Source organism: Leucoraja erinacea, chromosome 14, assembly GCF_028641065.1.
Source record: "Leucoraja erinacea ecotype New England chromosome 14, Leri_hhj_1, whole genome shotgun sequence".
NCBI lineage: Eukaryota > Metazoa > Chordata > Chondrichthyes > Rajiformes > Rajidae > Leucoraja > Leucoraja erinaceus.
The window spans coordinates 12,600,110-12,621,457 of record NC_073390.1 but is presented as its reverse complement, the minus strand read 5'-3'; the positions used below and the strand labels follow the sequence as shown (position 1 = coordinate 12,621,457).

Below are 21,348 nucleotides of genomic sequence, written 5' to 3'. Positions count from 1 at the left end.
CTCGATTCACCTACTCTGGGCAAGAGACTCTGTGCATCTGCCCGATCAATTCCTCTCATGATTTTATATATACAGGGTGAGTCCAAAGGCTGTGCTGGGATATACTACAGGATGAGGTTGCAGAGACTAAACGGATTTGGAAATGAGGACCAAGATTTATGTTTGGTGTATTACAGAAGATGCGCTGCTGTCAATAAAGTTGAGGATGAGTATGCCATGGCACACGGCGGTAGATGGGATTTCTGCAGTGAATAACATGTTTATGAATTCAGATAATTAGACAAAGGAGACTTCAGAAACATGCCTTGAAGAGAATTTGTGGTAGAGCATTTGTATCGATATACTGTAGGTATCAATGAGACAAGGAATGAAATAGCAATCAAAGATGTATTGAGAAATGTATGTGAAGAGTTGAATATACAATTAGAAACTCATATCTGCATTAAATTTATAATATTCAAATCTACCATATGACTTCAAGGGTACATTAAGCAAAATAAATTAGGTTTGAGCTGGTCTCTTCTTAATTTCCTCCCTTACCGAACAAAATTGCTGAAACCGTTTTTATCAACTTTGGTTCTTTATACTGAAATATAACCACACCTAGTTTCCTACATTTCTTCCAGTAAATCCCATTTCCGCACTTGCAATTTGTGCACACTTCCATGTGGGAGAAAAGTTCTCATTGTGCATTACCTCAGGCTACAGAAAAGTGGCGATCACAGCAAAATCAGATTAATCCCAACAGATTGTGAAACAAATTGTTTTCCCTCCGTGACAAAGATGCAGAAATCTCGCCAGACAGGATTAGCGAGTCTCCTATTTAATAACACATCCCCCAGCCCAAGTATAAATTGTGACAGAAAATAGCACATTTCAAACTCGCAACTGCACAGCAAATGCAAAAGACAGAAGCCTGCTGCTGGAACCTATTCTGCACATTCTGCTCCATCAGATTGCTCCATCTCCTGAATCTCGCATGCAGACTGTTTTGTTGTTTCTCTCTGCATTTGTGACAACATCGGCAAACAACTGACAAATGCACATTCCACTCATTCCAGACTCATTCAACACACATTCAAACCACTCATATTCACTGCCACAAGTTCAGGGTAGGAAAGCTACCGATTTATTTTACAAAGATACAAAAACAAATGAAAATCTGCAATTTCCTTTTTTTTAAAGTTTAAAATAAAACAAATCTAGAGCATGAAAACGTTAAAAAAAAGATTAATTAAGGAACCAGGTAAGTCTGGGAAGAATTTAAGGTACACAAAATTGCTGGAGAAACTCAGCGGGTGCAGCAGCATCTATGGAGCGAAGGAGATAGGCAATGTTTCAGGCTGAAACACTTCTTCAGACTGGGAATAACATTAGTTCTGTTTAGCCGGTTTCAGTTGAAGAAGGGCCTCAACCCGCAACGTTACTTTACTCCGGAGATGCTTTCTGACCCACTGAGTTACTCCAGCCTTTTGTGTCCAACACCGGTTCTGTTGCTGGTTTAATTGTAAGCTGCCACATTGCAATAATTAAACCCAACCAGTTCACTGGTATCCTACAGGAAAGGGAGCACATATCTCTCTTACAAAGTCTGAAGAAGGATCCCGACCCAAAACGTCACCTATTCTTTTTCTCCAGAAATGCTGCATGACCCGCTGAGTTACTCCAGCATTTTGTTTCTATCTTCGGTATAAACCAGCATCTGCAGTTCCTTCCTACACATATCTCACGTTATTTGGTTTGTAAGTGTACTGTGTAGTTGACAATGCTATTTACCCACTTTGGATATCTGCACACATAAGGATGAATATCATGCATGTACTGTAGATGTTACTGATGGTGGTGTAGCAGTGGTGCAGAGTGTTGACACCCACATGGGCCAGGAGACATGCGGATATTATTCATGTTCTTAAAGTTATCTTGATTGAAGTCACGAGTAATGATAAATGGGGCATCAGCGTTTCCTATCTCTATCAAGTTGATTTTGGTATTAGTATTGTTATTGGTTAATCAATGCCACGTGACCCAAGATAAAGGAAAAATCTTTGCTTGTGTGCGATTCAATCAAATCATACTGTACGTGAGTACAATCAAGCCAAACACATGCACAACGTGTAGCGCATGGAGCTGAATACAGTGTTACAGATTATGGCTTTGCAGCTGCAGAGAAAGTGCAAATTTAAAAAAAAAGTGCAAGGGTCGCAAAGAAGTAGGTTGGGAGATCGGAGGTTCACCCGTAGCTTAAGAGAAGACCGTTCAGTTGTTTGATAACGGAAGGGAAGAAGCTGTTTCTGTTCCTGTATGTGTTTTTCAGTTTTTGAATCTTCTGCCCAATGGGAGAGATGAGAAGAGGGTGTAACTGGTCCTAGATTATGTTGAAGTGACAAACATTTGTAGTCTTCTGAGGAAGTAGAGGATCTGGTGTGCATTCTTGGCCATAGCTTCACAAAGTAGGTCCAGGACCAATTATTAATGATATTTAGTTTAGTTTAGTTTAGTTTAGAGATACATCGTGGAAACAGGTCATGCAGCCAACTGAGTCTGTGCTGACTAGCGATCCCCGCGCATTACCCTACACACACTGTGGACAATTCAAATGTTTTACCAAGCCAATTAACCTACAAACCTGCATGTCTTTGGATTGTGGGAGGAAATCGAAGATCTCGGAGAAAAACCCATGTAGGTCACATGGAGATCGTAAAAATTCCGTACAGACAGTACCCATAGTTAGGATCGAACCTGTGTATCTGGCGCTGTAATGCAGCAACTCTCCCGCTACGCCACCGTGCTGCTGGAATTTAGACCAAGGAACTTGAAGCTCTTGGCCATCCCCACATCGGCACCGTTGGGGCTGACTAGGGAGTGACCACTTTGTTTACTGAAGTTAATGAAAATCCTTCTTCTTGCTACCATTGAGGGAGGGATTCTTGTCTTGGCACCATGTTCTCTATATCCTTCCTGTACTCTGTCTCATTGTTTAAGGTACAGCTCAGTAAGGTGCTGTCATCTGCAAACTTTAAGATGAAGTTTGTGCAGAATTTGGCTGCGCAGCTGTGAGTGTGTGGTGAATATGGTAAGGAGCTGAACACACATCCTTGCAGTGCACTAGTGGTGAGGATTAACAGTTGAGGTGATAGTGGAGGTGAATTTCCTCAGTAGATAAATGACCAAAATGCAGAACCACTAACAATTTACCGCCTTTGCAGAATGCACTCAGGTCTGCTTGAAACCTCCAAACAAACCTTAAATTTTACAGCTGAAATTTCAAAGCTAAATGGCCTTACCACTCAATTACCACCGAAACCCATGTTAATGCAAAATGCTGGCATTTGTTCTACATGTTTCTATTACATGTACCACAGTGATTATGAGGAAGTTAATGCTTCTCATCAATGTATAAACTCTTCTGTAGCACTGTCAGGCCTACTAGCGTTGCAATGCTTATGGAGTCTAGGGTGAATTAGAGGGACAGTAGCTAAAAGGGAGGGTTGAACAGACTTTGTTTCCCCTGGAGTGTAGGAGGCAGAGGGGCAACCTGATAGAAGTTTATAACTTCATAAGAGACAGATAGGGTAAACAGTCATAGCTTTTATCCTAGGATGAAAATGACAAATACTGGAGGGCCTAGCTTTAAGGACAGAAGAATAAAGTTTAACGGAGATGTGTGGAGCATGTTTTTCACACAGAAAGTGCTGGGTGCCTGGAATGTGGTGGTGATGGAAGCAAATACAAAAGGGGTGTTCAAGAGGCTTTTAAACAGGTACATGAATATGCAGGGAATGGAGGGATTGCCAATCAGGTTTAGGAGATTAGTTTAATTTGGCCTCATGTTCAGCACAGACATCGTGGGCCATGAGGTCTGTTCTTGTTGATAGATATAAAATGCTGGAGTAACTCAGCGGGACAGGCAGCATCTCTGGGGAGAAGGAATGGGTGATGTATCACGTAGACCCTTCTTCAGACAGAGCATCCTATTCTTGTGCTTTATTCTCTGTTGTGTAATCTATGAATATAAGCTTACTGTGTTTTCCCACCAGTTATACAGGGAAATATCGAACCTGGTTAATATCTCCATTCATTCTAATAGTGAGAAAGTAGTCATTTACATTTATTGCATTGATCAAGTCAATTTAAATGTACTTTGTAGTTTTAATGTTCATTATTAATTCTATCATTTATTTATTTTTATTAACCTGTGTGCTTAATTAATCTTTAAATATTGGTAAGCAGTGGTGATAGTCACAAATAATTAAACTGTTTGACAGCTTGGGCTGTTAGTTCAGCCTGAATGTAGAGCTTTGCCAGCAGCCAAAGCATTTCTTAACAATGTATTAATCGGAAGGCCTTGCACTCCAATCAGGCCACCACTGTTTCCTTGCAAAGGTCCTAATCAAGGTAGGAGCAGGTTTAGTGGGACGTGGATGGTGCGTGTGGAGAATGAGTTAGTCCAAGCAAATCCCAGTTTTAACATTCGGAGGTTGTCACAAAATCACCTACTTGTAATTTGATTAAATATCTCAATTCTGCCTTTACATCATGTGGCATTGTGGAACAAGCAATTTCAAACAATGCCATCATTTTCAACAGCCTTGCAAATCTGCACACAATAGCACCAGCTGGTATCCACAGAGCAATGGGAAAACAGAGGCTGCAATCCAGAGTGAGATGACCTTTTGATGATGCTAGTTTCCTCCTGTGGCATACATGGATATACCATTTCACATTGGGCACTGGACAGGAGAAAATCAGGTGTACATTTTGCCTAAATGGTTGCAATTCAAAATTGTTCATGGAAATGCAGGGAATAAATTAAATGAACAATGACGACGCACCACATGAAAACTGGAAGCATTTATCCAATCATCAGAATCAAGACTGAAGGTGTGGCACTTGGGAACAAAGTCCTACGTGTGAGGATGTCATGATAGTCCTCTCATAATTGTAGGGGGTGCAATAACCTGACGAAGTATCAATTTAATGCAGGATCGTACAGAATGTATCTGCCATCAAGCACAGTAATGTTTTAGGGAGGCAGGAGAAAGCCTGCATCACTCATAGAGTCATGGAGTCATACATTGTGGAAACAGGCCCTTCGGCACAACTTGCCACAACCAATCAACATGTCCCAGCAACACTAGTCAAACTCAATCACAGGTTAAAAGATTATCATATTGAAAGACCCTGAAGAAGCTAGATACCATAAGGTGTGTGGTTACTTTAAGCATTGTTTAGTTTACTTTAGTTTAGAGATACAGTGTGGAAACAGGCCCTTCACCCACCGAATCCACACTGACCAGTGATCCCCGTACACTGACACTATCCTACACACAAGGGACAATTTACAAATTTTACTGAAGCCAATTAACTTACAAACCTGTATGTCTTTGGAGTGTGAGGAAACCGGAACTCCCGGAGAAAACTCACGTAGTCACAGGGAGAACATACAAATTCCGTACAGAGAGCACCCATAGTCAGTATTGAACCCAGGTCTCAGGTGCTGCAAGTACTCCACCGCTGTGCTGCTTAAGGACTTAATTGCTTATAGGCTTTACATTGCACAGCCATTCGCTACATTGCCCACACCAGATATTCTTCTCCACATGTGAGGGAGTGTTAAGCTGTCATGTTAAAACACAAACAAGGCTTGACCTTCGTGTGAGCTGAGTGGAGGCTGAGGGTGAGATGTGAATATATGGGTCATATGGAGGTACTTGAGCTGATCTTATTCGGTGATTTGAATGTTCACCAATTGACGTGAGTCTCGATGAACAGGGGAATGCTGAAGTTTTACAGAAATTGGTGAGATTCATGCTGATACCACAGAAACTAAGAGGCTTTAAAAATAACAAAGTGGACTCAGAGTCATAGTCATACAGCACAAAAACTGGCCCTTTGGCCCAACTCGCCCATGCTCATGCCCAGCCCAACCTACCCATGCCAACCCAAGTGCCCCATCCACCTGCCCGCGTTTTGCCCATTTCCCTCTAAACATGTCCTGTCCATGTACATGGTCTGGAGAGAGAAACCTCTCCATTTCTGACGGACTTCAGATCAAAGCAGCAAGGGAAGCAAGACTTCCTTTTAAATGGGATCTTTTCTCACCTGGGATTGTCAGGTGTTAATGCCAGTGAAGAACTGGTGTGATGAAGATAGTGAATACCGTGGAAGGCTTGGACAAGATACAGCTTGCATGCCATGCTTAAAATGAGCACACGTGCTATAAAGCATTGCACAAAACCTGGTTGCATTTAACCAGTCATCAAAACAATGATCAAAGGCAATTCAGTTTAAGAATAAGGGGTAGGCCATTTAGGACTCAGATGAGGAAAACCTTTTTCACCTAGAGAGTAGTGAATCTGTGGAATTCTCTGCCACAGAAGGCAGTGGAGGCCAATTCACTGAATGTATTCAAGAGAGACTTGGATACAGCTCTTAGGGCTAATGGAATCAAGGGATATGGGGAGAAAGCAGGAATGGGGTACTAATTCTGGATGATCAGCCCTGATCATGTTGAATGGCGGTGCTGGCTCAAAGGGCCAAATGGCCTACTCCTGCACCTATTTTCTATGTTTTTATGAATCCTGAGGACAAAGGTCGGGACATTGGGAGCGTGGCATGGCATGGGAGAGAGAGAGTCATACAGCGTGGAAACAGGTCCGTGGGCTCAACTTGCCCACACTGGCCAACATGTCCCATCTACACTAGTACACTAGTGAAAACTTAGAATGGCCATTCATCACAGTGTGCAGGACTCCCCAGGAAGTGACACCAGTCTCCCACTAATTTCATCGAACAGTTGGCATTGTGGAGTGGTGGTGAATCCATGGACACGGAATTGGCAACATGTTTTTCCAAAAGTCATTGCCTCCCTTGCATTGCAGGGATTGCTGCTGCCATGACAAGATGGTAAAGGCCACTCCTGCATTTTCCAGGCCAGGAACTGCTCCAGACTGCCCTTCGAGGCTGATTCCATGACTCAGCAACCTTGTATCAGGCATGGTGAATCCATTGGAGTATCACTGCATAGAAGCACCAATATATGTAAAGGAACATGAATGGCAGCCAAGAAGGGATGGCACAAGCTTGATAACGTGATTGTTGAATGGAACAGGGTAGGATTTCGTTCAAGATTTAGAGTGGAAATTTGTGCTATATTGACTTTTATTTTGGCCAAGCAGATGGTCAGTGATACCTGGTGGGTCATGTGTGGGACCATCAGTGATTAGTTGTTGAGGTTGTAGTTTGGTTTAGTTTATTTAAGAGATACAGCCCTTTGGCCCACTGATTCCACACCGACCAGCGATCCCCAAACACTAGCCCTACCCAACACACGAGGGACATTTTATAATTTTTGCCTAAGCCAGTTAACCTACAAACTTGCACGTCTTTGGAGTGTGGGAGGAAATCGGAGAAAACCCACGTGGTCACAGGGAGAAAGTACAAACTCTGTACAGACAGCAGCCGAGTTAGGTTTGTACTTTGAGCAGAAATCCTATGCAGAGAGGTGCTCTCCTCCATATTCCATCCTGGTTCCTGCTTCGTTGCGGCTCACTTTGCAGCTGGGTAATAAGTACTATTGCTTCACAATTATGGGTCAGGAACAGTTTCTTCCCAGCTGTTATCAGGCAACGGAACCATCCTGCCAGCAACTAGAGTGCAGTGCTGAGCTACTATCTATCTCATTGGAGACCCTCGGACTATCTTTGATTAGACTTTACTGGACTTTGTCTTGCACTAAATGGTATTCATGTTATTCCCTTTATCATGTATCTGTACACTGTGGATGGCTGGATTGTAATCATGTATTGTCTTTCCGCTGACTGGTTAGCATCAACAAAAGCTTTTCATTGTACCGTGGTACTTGTGACAATTAACTAAACTAAACTAATCTCAACTAAACTAGAGTCTGTTTGGCATTTTATTTGTTCATGGGAATTGGATGAAACTGGAAAGGCTAGTGTTTGTTGTTTGCCCCGAATTGTTTTCCCACCCAAAGTTAAGACCATCACTTTAGTGGATCTGAAGTCAGACCTGTCTTGGATAATGTACTGACATGGCTATACAGTAGAGTCATAGAGTTGTACAGTGTGGAAACAGGCCCTTCGACCCAACTTACCCACATGACCAACATGTCCCATCTACACTAGTCCCACCTGCCTGCATTTGGCCATTATCCCTCCAAACCTGTCCTATCCTTATACCTGTGCAATTGTTTCTTAAACATTGCAATGGTCCCTGCCTCGACTACCTCCTCTGGCAGCTTGTTCCATATACCCATCACCCTTTGTGAAAAAGTTACCGCTCAGATTCCTATTAAATCTTTTCCCCTTCACCTTAACCCTATGTCCTCTGTTTCTTGATTCACCTACCCTGGGCAAGAGACCCTGGCCGTCTACCCAATCTTTTCCTCTCATGATTTTATACACCTCTATAAGATCAGCCCTCATCCTCCTACGCTCCAAGGAATATAAGAGTCCCCGACTGTCCGTGCAGCTCAGACTCTCAGGTCATGGCAATATCCTTGTAAATATTCTCTGTACCCTTTCCGGCTTGACAACATCTTTCCTGTAAATTTATGAGTTGTCTTTAAATGCAGCAGAGGTGTCGGAAGACTGGAGGGTGGCAAATGTTGTGCCTCTGTTCAAGAAGGGCTACAGGGAAAATGCTGGGAATTATTGGCCAATGAGCTTAACATCTGTAGTCAGAAGATTACAGAGAGTATCCTGAGGGATAGGATATACAGGCATTTGGATGGATAAGGGCTGGTTAGGGATAGTCAGCATGGTTTTGTACGAGGTCGTGTCTCACAAATCAGATTGAGTTATTTGAAGACTTGACCAAAAAGGTCATTGAGGGCAGAGCTGTAGATGTTGCATTCATGGTTTTCAGTAAGGCGTTCGACAAGGTTCCGCATGGTAGGCTGCTCTGGAAGGTTAGATCGCATGGGATCCAAGGATAGATAGCTGAATGGATAGAAAATTGGCTTCATGGAAGGAAGCAGAGGGTGATGGTGGAAGGTTGCTTCTCGGTCTGGAGGCCTGTGACTAGTGGTGTGCCTCAGGGATCGATGCTGGGCATGTTACTGTTTGTCATCTACATCAATGATCTGGATGTGAACATACATGGTAAGATTAGCAAGTTTGCTGATGATACAACAGTGGGTGGTTTTGCAGATAGTGAAAATGGTTGTGACAGATTGCAGCAGGATCTTGATCGATTGGCCAGGTGGGCTGAGGCATGGTTGATACAGAAAAGTGTGAGATGTTGCATTTTGGGAAGTCTAACAAGGGCAGGACCTACACGATGAATGGTAGGCCTCTGGGTGGTGTTGTAGAACAGGAGAATCTAAGACTGCAGGTACATAGTTCCTTGAAGGTCGAGTCGCTGGAAGATAAGGTGGTCAAAAAGGCTTTTGGCACAATGGCCTTCATCCATCAGAGTATTGAGTATAGAAGTTGGGAGGTCATGTTGCAGTTGTATAAGACTTTGGTGAGACCGCATTTACAGTATTGTGTTCAATTCTGGGCACCGTGTTATAGGAAAGATGTTGTCAAGCTGAAAAGGGTTCAAAAAAGATTGATGAGGGTTTTGCCAAGACTAGAGAGTCTGAGCTATAGGGAGATGTTGAGTAGGCTGGGACTCTATTCCATGGAGCGCAGGAGGATGATGGGTGATCTTATAGTGGTGTATAAAATCATGAGGAATAGATCAGGTAGATGCACAGAATCTCTTGTCCAGCGTAGGTGAATTGAGGTTCCGAGAACATAGATTTAAGGTGAAGGAGAAAATATTTACTTTGAATCTGAGGGGTAACGTTTTCACACAACGGGTGGTAGGTGTATGGAGCAAGCTGCTGAGGAGGTAGTTGAGGCTGGGACTTACCCAACATTTGAGAAACAGTTAGATAGGTACATGGATAGGACAGGTTTGGAGGGATATGGGCTAAATACAGGCATGTGGGGAACCAGTGTAGCTGGGACATGTTGACCAGTGTGCACCTGTTTCCACGCTGTATGACTCTATGACTCTATCACTTTCTAACATGGTGCCCAGAACTGAACACAATACTCTAAATGTGGCCTCACCAATGCCTTACATAACTGTAATATGACCTCCCAACCGCTGCACTCAATACTATCTGATGAAAGCCAATGTGTCAAAAGCCATTTTGACCACCCAATCTACTTGTGTTACCGTCTTCAAGGAACCATGCGCCTGCACTCTTAGATCCCTCTGCTCTACAACTCCCCAGAGCCTACCATCCACTGTGTATGTCCTGCCCATGTTAGACTTCCCAAAATACAACACCTCATATTTATATGTATTAAATTACATCAACCATTCCTCAGCCCTCCTGGCCAAGATCCTGCTGCAATTTTTGACAACCATCTTCACTACTCACCACAATACTACCCACTTTTATATTGTCCCCAAACTTGTTAATCTTGCCATGTACATTCTCATCCAAATCATTGATATAGATGACAGACAGTAATGGGCCCAGCACCGAACCCTGAGCCACACCACAAGCGCCCAGTCTGAAAAATAATCTTCCATCATCATCCTCTGCTTCCTTTCATGAAGCCAATATTCTATCCATTGAACTATCTCTCCTTAGATCCCATGTGATCTAACCTTCTAGAGCAGCCTACCATGTGGAACAGTGTCTAATGGTCCGGTAGGCGGCGCGACTCTGGTCAGCAGCAGCCTCTGCAGCCTGTCCGCGTTTTTATTATTTTTTGTCTGTGTTTTTATGTAGTTTTTGTTATTTTATGTTGGGGTGTGTGTGTGGGGGGGTGGGGGTGGGGTGGGGAGGGGGGGGGGGGGGAAACTTTTGAATCTCTCCCTGCACTGGAGACCCGACCTTTTCTCGTCGGGTCTCAGTTGTCGTTGGGGCCGCAACGAGGAGCGGCCTCCAACAGGAAGAAGCCGGGGACTCTGGTGCTCCGACTCACCGTCGCCGTCGCGGAGCTGGCCGAGACCGGAGCGGGTGGAGCGGTGGAGGAGCGTTGCCGCTGCTGCTGCTGCTGCTGCTGCTGCCGCTGCCGCTGCTGATGCTGATGCGGAGGCTCCAACGACGGGTCTGTGGACGGCGGCACCGGGAGCCCGCGGCTCCCTGGAGGGAGACCGCTTTTCGGGGCTCCTGCAACGGCGACTTCTCCCGCCCGAGTTGCGGGGTCGAAGAGCTCCTGGAGCGGGGCCTAACACCACTGCCCCGCGCGGCTTGGAATGGCCGCGGGACTATGCGAGCGCACACCGGGGTCTTTAACACCAAGACCCGGTGTGCGACCTCGCACCACCCGGCGTGGCTTTAATGGCCGCGGGACAATCGCCATCGCCAGCCGGGGGCTTTGACTCTGACTCTGACATCAGGGGGGGGGGGGGGGGGGGAGAGTGCCATGTGGATAAGTTTTTTTGGGCCTTCCATCACAACTATGTGATGGATGTTTATGTAAAATGTAATTATGTTGTGTCTGGGTTCTATTTGTGTGTAATGTATGGCTGCAGAAACGGCATTTCATTTGGACCTCCAGGGGTCCAAATGACAAATAAATAGACTATTGACTATTGACTATTGACTAATGCTTTGCTGAAGTCCATGAAGTCCATGTATATCACATCTACAGCTCTGCCCTCAGCAACCTATTTAGTCACTCTTCAACAATCAGATTTGTGAGACACCACGCACAAAACCATGCTCTTATCAGCCCTTCTCTATCTAAATGCATGTATATCCTAACCCTCTCTAATGCTCTCTAGGAACTTTACTACTACGGATGTTAAGCCTATAATTTCTGGCCTTTTCCCTGCAGCCCTTCTTGAACAGAGGCACAACATTTGCCACCATCCAGTCTTCCGACACCTCTCCTGTATTTACTGATGACCTGTAACTTTCAGCCAGGTCTTCTGCAATTTTCTCTCTAGTTTCCCACAGATTCCTGGGATATATCAGATCTGACCTGGGAGAATTGTCAGGACCTTCAGCATCTCTTCGACCATAATACTGACTGCTCTCAAGCCATGTTAATGGAAATAGGGATCATGCAGGAAAGTGGTGTTGAGATTGAAGATCAGCCATGATCCTGATGAATGGCAGAGCTGGACTGAGGCCCAAGTAGAAACATAGTAACAGAAAATAGAGGCAGGAGTAGGCCATTTGGCCCTTTGAACCAGTATGATTGTGGCTGATCATCCAAAATCAGTACCCTCATTCCCGCTTTTCCCCATATCCCTTGATTCCGTTTGTGAACCTCTATTCTTATTTCTTTGGTTTTTCATTCGTCCAGCTATTGCCCTTGTTGTTTGTTACTGAGGAGGGTATATCTCTTTTGCCTGCATGTGTTGTTTACTTTGCAGCCTGTCTGCGTATTCTGTCAACCATGCTGTATTCAAAGGAAATCGCTACTGTTGAACTGGTATCGGAGTACAAGGTTTGTGCAGTAGCCTTGACGTCAAGAATGTCCTTCAATAGGTGTCCAACCATCACGAGACTTCCCAACTGACCAAACTCTAAAAAGATACAAGCACCTGCAGAAATCAACCTGCAACAACCTGTAAGTAGTTGATGGTCTCTTTAAAGAGTATTATTTTGGTGAGCGCATTAAAACTTTGTTAATCCAGCACACAATGAGTCTCGACCCGAAACATCACCCATTCCTTCTATCCAGTAATGCTGCCTGTCCCGCTGAGTTACTCCAGCATTTTGTGTCCATCTTCCCACTTGCGACATTACTTGATGCCAGACTATGAGATTGTCTGGATGTTATTACAATCAATAGATCCATAGAGTCTTGCAGCCCAACTTGCCCACACCGGCCAACATGTCCCATCCACACTAGCCCCACCTGCTTACGTTTGGTCCATATTCCTCTAAACCTGTCCTATCCATTTACTTGTCTAAATGTTTCTTAAACATTGCGATAATACCTGCCTCAACTACCTCCTACAGCAGGTACTATTGCAACGCTTAAGATTATAACATACTGTTAATTCACTTTTTAATAGATGTTAAACAGTTGTATAATACATTTTTTGGTGAAGTGTAATATGGGGCAGTGAGTTTCAAGGGGAGTGTGGAAACAAGGCTTCAATACGTTTCATATAGTGTTATACAGCAGAGAAACAGGCCATTCGGCCCGATTCATCCAGGCTCATCAGTATGCCTACCCATGCTAATCGCATTTGCATCTATTTAGCTCATATCCCTCTAAACCTTTCCTATCCATGTACCTGTCCAAGTATCTTTTAAACATTATAATTATTTTTGTCTCGACAGCTTCTTCTGAAGCTTAGGGTCGTCCCATATATCTGCCAGCCACTGTGTGAAAAAGTTGCCCCTTAGCTGCCTTTTAAATCTTTCGACTCCTCACGTAAGATCTATGGCCTCTCGTTTTAGACTTCCTTACCCATGGAAAAAGACTGACTTAATGATTGATGCCATGATCTGCCCACTCTGCAAATTTCCGCAGCAATTTCATTTTGCATGCTCTCTCGCCCTCCTTGATAATTGCATTAGTAATGTGTACATCATGACTGACATTACGCACCTCTATTGACCTTCATGTGATATGTTCTGCAAGCTCTCTAGTTTTGTATCCTGTACGCTCAATGGTAAAAGATAATCGGAACACTTCCATTTCAATGATCAATCTCATGTAAAATGGACACTGTTCTTGGGTTGACTGTCTTCCTCTATGCCTGGTGAGCATGGTTGAGTGCCCTTATAAAAATCCTCTTTTCCCATGCTATGATACATATTTTTTAGTCTGATCAGATACTAGGACAGGTTTTCATCATGTCATCCAGCATAAATCTGGTACCTCACAAGAAGCCACAGGATTTCCATTTACAATGAGGCAATCAACTCTTATGATAGTTGCTTGGTTGAAATATTTTTTGAATGGAGAATTCAGAGCTAAAATTCCAAATAGAACACCAATTGCACAATGTAAAGCAATCATGATTTGTGCAAAGAAATTTCAGAAGACTGAAAATGAGTAATAAAATTGTATGAATGCCCGCAACATAGGCAACATTTTGATTCAATGTTGCTTACTCCTAGCTTCATAAATGCACATAATAATATCTAAAATATGAAACAGAATTCCCTTTCTGTGCTTCTTCTGAATATATTTTTTATTACTTACCATCTCTGGACATTTCTGACATATTAATCTCCAGCGTGTGCACTGTGCCAAACATTATCAGGGAAGTTACTTTGCTACTTTTTAAAAATTCCAACATTTTCAGCACAGTGCGTTCTGACCAGAGGGCATTGTAGGTTTTTTCTCCAATTTCCAAGTGACCATTGTCCAGTTGGACACATTCATTAGTATAGGCTATGGTTTTGCCTTTGATTTACACAGGAACATTAAAAAGATTATACATTGGATGACAGGCTAGGTATATCTCAACATTGATGATGAAAGTGTATGTATGGAATTACGTGATTACATCAGGAAACAAAACACTGACTCAAAAGAGATTAAACATCGAAAAACAATGTAACATTAATATCCTGTAAAACATCCTATGTGCCTGCTCATTGTTATTTGGGTTCCATTTTTTTTTCAGCTGATGTTTAAGATATGGCATTTCATAATATCAAATATTGAGTTCGAGATTTCTATATTTCGAACAGTACAGCTCAGGAACAGGCCTTTCAGCCCACAATGTCTGTGCCATACACAATGCCAAAATAAACTTATCTCCACTGCCTGAACACGATCCATGTCCTTCCATTCCCTGCATTTTCACATGCCTATCTAATAGCCTCTTAAATGTCCCTATTGAATTTTCTTCCTACACATAAGATAAGTTGCTTTGTGAAATGGATTAACAATATTTCCTCTGATTTTTACTCATAATTGGGGCAAGAGGCAAGCTCTAAAATCATGGTTACTTTTGTGAGTAAGCCATATATTTGGAAACTCAGTCACAAAATCTATTGCAAAAAAAAAAAAACAGGTTTCTTCATTATATGCTTCACAAAGAATACCCTACATTTTTGCAAGCTCCCTGTAAAAAAAACTTTTCATCGAAGGACCTGTAAAAGGTAACCCACCAGCTTGTTAATTGCAATGATTTTCAGTGCTCCCAACTCCTTTTGTGAAATGTTCTTTGCAGTTTTAATAAAGACAGTGTACACAAAATGTGATATGATCACAAAAAAGAACAGACACACATCAAAATCACCAAGAAACAACAACAAATAAGATTGACTGCACTAAAAGATGTACAGGTTGGCAACAAAATATCACAGCACCGCAAGTCTTTATGACGACACAGTGAAGAAAAAAATGTACACCAGCAAAGAGAGATCGGAGACATTTTTTTATCAGATTTGTTCATTTTAAAGATACACAAATCTGCTAAAACACACATAACACAATGAGGTCAGAAAAGTCTATATATTTATGTATGTAGAGTACATCTTGTCCACAGTCAGATATTACAGGATGAAAAGTTTTTTTTTTCTGTTAAAAAAGAAAGACTGAAAGATGAGCCACTGAGTGCGTCCTGCCTTTAACCTACTAGTGCCAATGATTGACAAAGAGGGAGACAGCGACAAGCTGGCAATAAAATGAAGGACAGACATGTGACAACGTTTGTTTTTGGCACGTTGAACCATGAGGTCACTCTGGACTGGCTAGCGATGGTACCTGGCTCTGTTGCAACTCGCTGGACTGCCTGAGAGGGGTGATTGATGTAGGAGGCACACCTGAAGTCGAAGCAGATCGGCCAAGCTTACAGCTCGTCTTTGACTCTGTGAAAATAAAGAGGAGTTAGAAAGGAATGGATTAGGGGCGGCACGGTGGCGCAGCGGTAGAGTTGCTGCCTTACAGCGCCAGAGACCCGGGTTCGATCCTGACTATGGGGGCTGTCTATATGGTATGTACATTCTCCCCGTGAACTGCATGGGTTTTCTCCGGAAACTCTGGTCCCTCCCACACTCCAAAGGCATACAGGTTGGTTGGTTAATTGGCTTGGTATAATCGCAAATTGTCCCTAGTGTGTGAAGGATAGTATAAGTGTGCAGGTATCGCTGGTCAATGTGGACTAGCTGGATCGTAGTGCCTGTTTGTCAACTGAACTAGACTGCTCACAGCTCATTGATGGAAACTATTTGATACTGTTTCTCCTCTCAACTGTGCTTCACTCTGGCCTTGAAGTTAGAAGGTTCTATGATCATGTCCCACTCCAAAGATTTGGAAACAAGATGTGTAGGAAGGGACTGCAGATGCTGGTTTACACCAAAGATAGACACAAAATGCTGGAATAACTTAGCGGGACAGCATCTCTGGATAGGAATGGGTGACTCTTTGGGTCTAAACCTTTCTTGAGACTGAAGAAGGGTCTCGGCCTGAAACGTCACCCATTCCTTCTATCTAGAGATGCTGCCTGTCCCGTTGAGTTACTCCAGCATTTTATGTCTACCACTTGGAAACAGGTTTTAGGCTGACACTGCCCGTACATTGGGGAAATGAAGCCTATGTCATAGAACCACTATAAACCTTAGAAACATAAGGAAAATAGGAGCAGACTTTAAACTTTAGACTGGAGATACAGCGCGGTAACAGGCCCTTCAGCCCACCATGTCCGCACAGACCAGTGATCACCCCCATATGCTATTACTATCCTAACACTAGGGGCATTTTGTTTACAACTTACCAAAACCAATTATCCTACAAATCTTTATGTCTTTGGAGTCTGGGAGGATACCAGAGCAAATGGAGAAAACACATGCGGACACAGGGAGAGAGCACAATCTCTCTACAGACAGCAGCTGTAGTCAGGATTGAACCCAGGTCTCTGGCACTGTAAGGCAGCAACTCGACCGGCATTTCCGGTCTTTTGAGCCTGCTCCACCATTCAGGGTGAGGAGGACATGGAATGACTCTGGTGGGTGGAGAATGAGGCTGTTCAGGCAACAACTATTTCTGGTACTAATGGTTAAAAAAGAAAAGAGAAAAAAAAAATCAAACGTAAATCCCACCCTCCTTTCTATTTCTCCATCTCTGTCAAACCTGTCCTAATGACAAGATTTTCCACATCAGTGCCTCTGAGATGTTTTCCTTCTTCCTTAACCCTGGGCTCCCTTCTATTACAACTGACAGGGCACTTCACCCTGTTTTACCTCTTCTCCTCCCAGCCAGAACAAGGATATGCTTCCACTTGCCCTCATCTTCCTCCACTTTCAAGGGAGCATCCTCAGAACCGTCCACCTCCTTCAGTGGGATTCCAACGACCCTTTCACAATTCCGCAGGGACATCCCACTCAATGCCACGCTGCTTCACTCTTCCATCTCCACTACCCACTCCTCTTCTCATCACACTTCCCCCTGTAGCAGGAGATGCAACACCTATACACATACTTCTTCTGTTGGCACCATTCAAAGACCCGAATAGTCTTTGCATAGAAACATAGAAACATAGAAATTAGGTGCAGGAATAGGCCATTTGGCCCTTCGAGCCTGCACTGCCATTCAATATGATCATGGCTGATCATCCAACTCAGTATCCCGTACCTGCCTTCTCTCCATACCCTCTGATCCCCTTAGCCACAAGGGCCACATCTAACTCCCTCTTAAATATAGCCAATGAACTGGCCTCAAATACCCTCTGTGGCAGAGAGTTCCAGATATTCACCACTCTCTGTGTGAAAAAAGTTCTCCTCATCTCAGTTTTAAAGGATTTCCCACTTATCCTTAAGCTGTGACCCCTTGTCCTGGACTTCCCCAACATCGGGAACAATCTTCCTGCATCTAGCCTGTCCAACCCCTTAAGAATTTTGTAAGTTTCTATAAGATCCCCTCTCAATCTCCTAAATTCTAGAGAGTATAAACCAAGTCTATCCAGTCTTTCTTCATAAGACAGTCCTGACATCCCAGGAATCAGTCTGGTGAACCTTCTCTGCACTCCCTCTATGGCAATAATGTCCTTCCTCAGATTTGAAGACCAAAACTGTACGCAATACTCCAGGTGTGGTCTCACCAAGACCCTGTACAACTGCAGGTCATAAGGACATAAGATCATAAGTGATAGGGAGTAGATTAGACCACTCATCAAGTCTACTCCGCTATTCAATCATGGCTGATCTATCTCTCCCTCAAAACCAAATTCTCCTGCCTTCTCCCCATAACCTCTGACATCTGCACTAATCAAGAATCTATCTATCTTTGCCTTAAAAATATCCACTGACTTGGCCTCCACAGCCTCTATGGCAAATAATTCCACAGATTCACCACCCTCTCACTGAAGAAATCTCTCCTCATCTCCTACCGGAGAAATATGTTCACATTGACAACATTCAGTGGCGAGGTACAGTGAAAAGCTTTTGTTGCGTGCTAGCCAGTCAGCAGAAAGACAATACATGATTACAATCTAGCCATCCACAGTGTACAGATACACGATAAAGGGAATAGTGTGAATAATGTTTAGTGCAAGATAAAGTCCTAAAGTCCGATCAACAATCGAGTCATAGTCAAACAGCGTGAAAACAGGCCCTTCGGCCCAACTTGCCCGCACTGGCCAACGTGTCTGCACTAGTCCCACCTGCCTGCATTTGGCCCATATCGTTCTCTACCTGTCCTATCCATGTACCTGCCTAAATGTTTCTTGAACATTGCAATAATACCCACCTCAACTACTTCCTCCGCTAGCTTATTCCATGTGTGAAAAAGTTACTGCTCAGAAAATCTTATTAAATCTTTCCCCCCTCACTTTAAACCTATGTCCTCTGGTTCTCGATTCCCCTAACCTGGGCAAGAGACTTTGTGCATCTACCCGATCGATTCCTCTCCTGATTTCGTGCACCACTAAAAGACCATTCACGCACATTCTGGAGAGCTCAGTATTTGGCAATCATTTAGTTACCTTGACGCATGGTGTCGGAACTGTTATTCCCAGCTAACAGAGTCGGGCTAACTGAGGACCTTCCCATTCGACTGGTCGCCGGAGGTCCAGGGCTACAATCCCATTCCTGAGATTTGATTAGTTCTCCTGAAGCACCGTGGGCCCCTTTCTCTTTGCTCTCTGCCTTTGGCAATGGTTCAATGCTGATACTCCGCATCTTTTGGTCCTCTCCTGTTTCTGTAAGAAATAAAGTAAAAAGAAATGAAGAAGAGTCTCGACCCGGAACGCCGTCTATCCACTTTCTCTCGAGACATGCTGCCTGACACGCTGAGTTACCCCAGCATTTTGTATCTATCTTTGTTACAAACTAGCCTCAGCAGTTCCTTTTTATTACAAAATGAAATGGATCATTGAATTATCCCAGTTCCCAAAGACTGAATCAACATCCAATTTAAAAATGAGCGACATCAGTGACTCTTTCAAGAAAATGCATGAGCTGAGAAAGCCATTAGAATTGCATATCCCAATGCTCTTACTGAAATGGGTCACGTCAATATCATCAATTTTGTTTCCAGAAACCTGCAGCCAGGAACCAAATGTTCTTCAGTACATATTTCAGAGTATTGCAAGAAGACAATGAGGCAGAGAAATAAGCAAATCAAGATACAGCATAGAAACAGGCCCTTCGGCCCACCAAGTCCCTGCTGACCATCAGGCACCTGTGAACACTAACCCATCTTCCACAGGCACTCATGTCTCATTTATGTTTTGGATCCAGTCGTTCATGGGATGTGGGCTTTGCAGGAATGGGTCAGCAGATATTACGCAATCGAGGTTAGTTCACAAGGCGGTTAAAATGTCAACCACGTGAATACCAGACTTGGTAAGCATGCAGACTTCCTTCTTTTTAAGTCTTTAACAAACCTATTTACAAGAATGTGTAAGAGCATAGAGATGAGGACCAGGAACAGGTGAATAAACCCCTTGAGCCTGTTCAACCATCCCAAAAGATCCAAAAAGATCATGGCAGTTCTAATGTGTAGTGTAGATTGTAAAGAAGGAACTGCAGATGCTGGGTTTCACCAGGCAGTATCTCTGGAGAGAAGGAGTGGGTGATGTTTCAGGTTGAGAGCCTTCTTCATAATGAGAGGGAGTCTAGAAATATGGAGGGGAAAGGTGTGAAAACACAAATCACAGCAGACGATGATAAGGGAATGTAGAACGGTTCATTGTAAACTGAGAGGTAAGTGACAAGGAGACGTAGAGTCAGTAAAATTATTCATAAGCAGTGAAACTAGTCGGAGCACTAGGGTAGGGTGGGGGGGGGGGGGGGGGGGGGGGTGGGGGGGGGGGGGGGGGGAGGGTGGGGGACGGAGAGTGAGGGAAAGCAACGCTGATCTAATCTTGCTCTCAACATAATTTCCCCACATTCTCCTGGTTCCCCTTGAGTCCTTCAAGCTTTAAACGTCTCTCTTTAGCTGTGAATATCAATGACTCTGGTTCCATTGCCCTCTGGAATAGAGAACTCCAAAGAATCATGGCCCTCTGAAAGAAAAAGGAAACTCCTTGTGTCCAACTTACAAGGGCGGTCTCGTACTCTAATACTGTGCTCCCACGTTCCAGATAGCCTGACGGGAGAAAACTTCATCAAGACTGCCAATCCCACTCAGAATCCGGCATGTTTCATTAAGATCACCTCTCATTCTTCTACACTCCAATGAGTGTAAGTCTACCTTGCTCCACAGGCACCAATGTATCCATTTCTCTATTCCAGATTTATTGATTTGGTATTAAATATTCCATCTGCTGAGGTTAGTTGAGGTAGAAGGAGTGGTGAACATGTGTTGAAACAAATAAAAGTCTTACAGGGTTTATCAGGACCGAGACAGGGAGCATGGTTCCTCTATATACTTAAAAATAGCGGAGTCAGGGGATATGGGGAGAGGCAGGAACGAGGTACTGATTGGGGATGATCAGCCATGATCACATTAAATGGCGGTGCTGGCTCAAAGGGCCGAATGGCCTACTCCTGAACCTACTGTCTATTGTCTATTATATGAGGGGCTTAAATTCTAACCATTCAGGACAGAGATGAGTAAAAATGTCTTCTCACATAAACTGGTTAGTCTTTGGAATCCTTTATTCAATGAGGCTTGGTCACTAAGTATGTTCAGCATAGACTGCAGTAATTTTTTACAATGTTAAAGAATTTAGGGTTTGTGCTTAAAGTAATTGAAATAAAAGATCAGCCATGATTTTACTGTATGGATGAGCAGGCCTGCCCCAGCTTTTATATCCATGTCCATAAAATCAATAAACCAACTTCATTCTAAAAGGAGCATTAAAACAATTCAACCAAAGACCTACTAGTTCCACTGTTCGTATCCTTATATCTCTTTGTGTTATCACCTCTTCCTCAGCCAACAATGGGACATTATGGTCTACACCCTTCCTTGGTCAACTGTTGCCAGCCCTGCTTTGGTCTGGCCTTTT

General features: G+C 43.5%; 1 protein-coding gene across 3 annotated transcripts in view; it reads right to left on the bottom strand.

Annotated features, from left to right (window-relative positions):
* nyap2a (neuronal tyrosine-phosphorylated phosphoinositide-3-kinase adaptor 2a) overlaps positions 1–21,348 on the bottom strand; it is a 145,269-nt gene that overhangs the window by 17,587 nt on the left and 106,334 nt on the right. For all 3 annotated transcript variants that reach the window (XM_055645616.1, XM_055645617.1, XM_055645615.1), the window contains 2 exons: positions 18,877–19,092; positions 15,663–15,766 (listed from right to left, as the gene is read on the bottom strand). In XM_055645616.1, the coding sequence (XP_055501591.1) occupies positions 15,663–15,766; positions 18,877–19,092 (320 nt within the window). The remainder of the gene's footprint in view (positions 1–15,662; positions 15,767–18,876; positions 19,093–21,348) is intronic.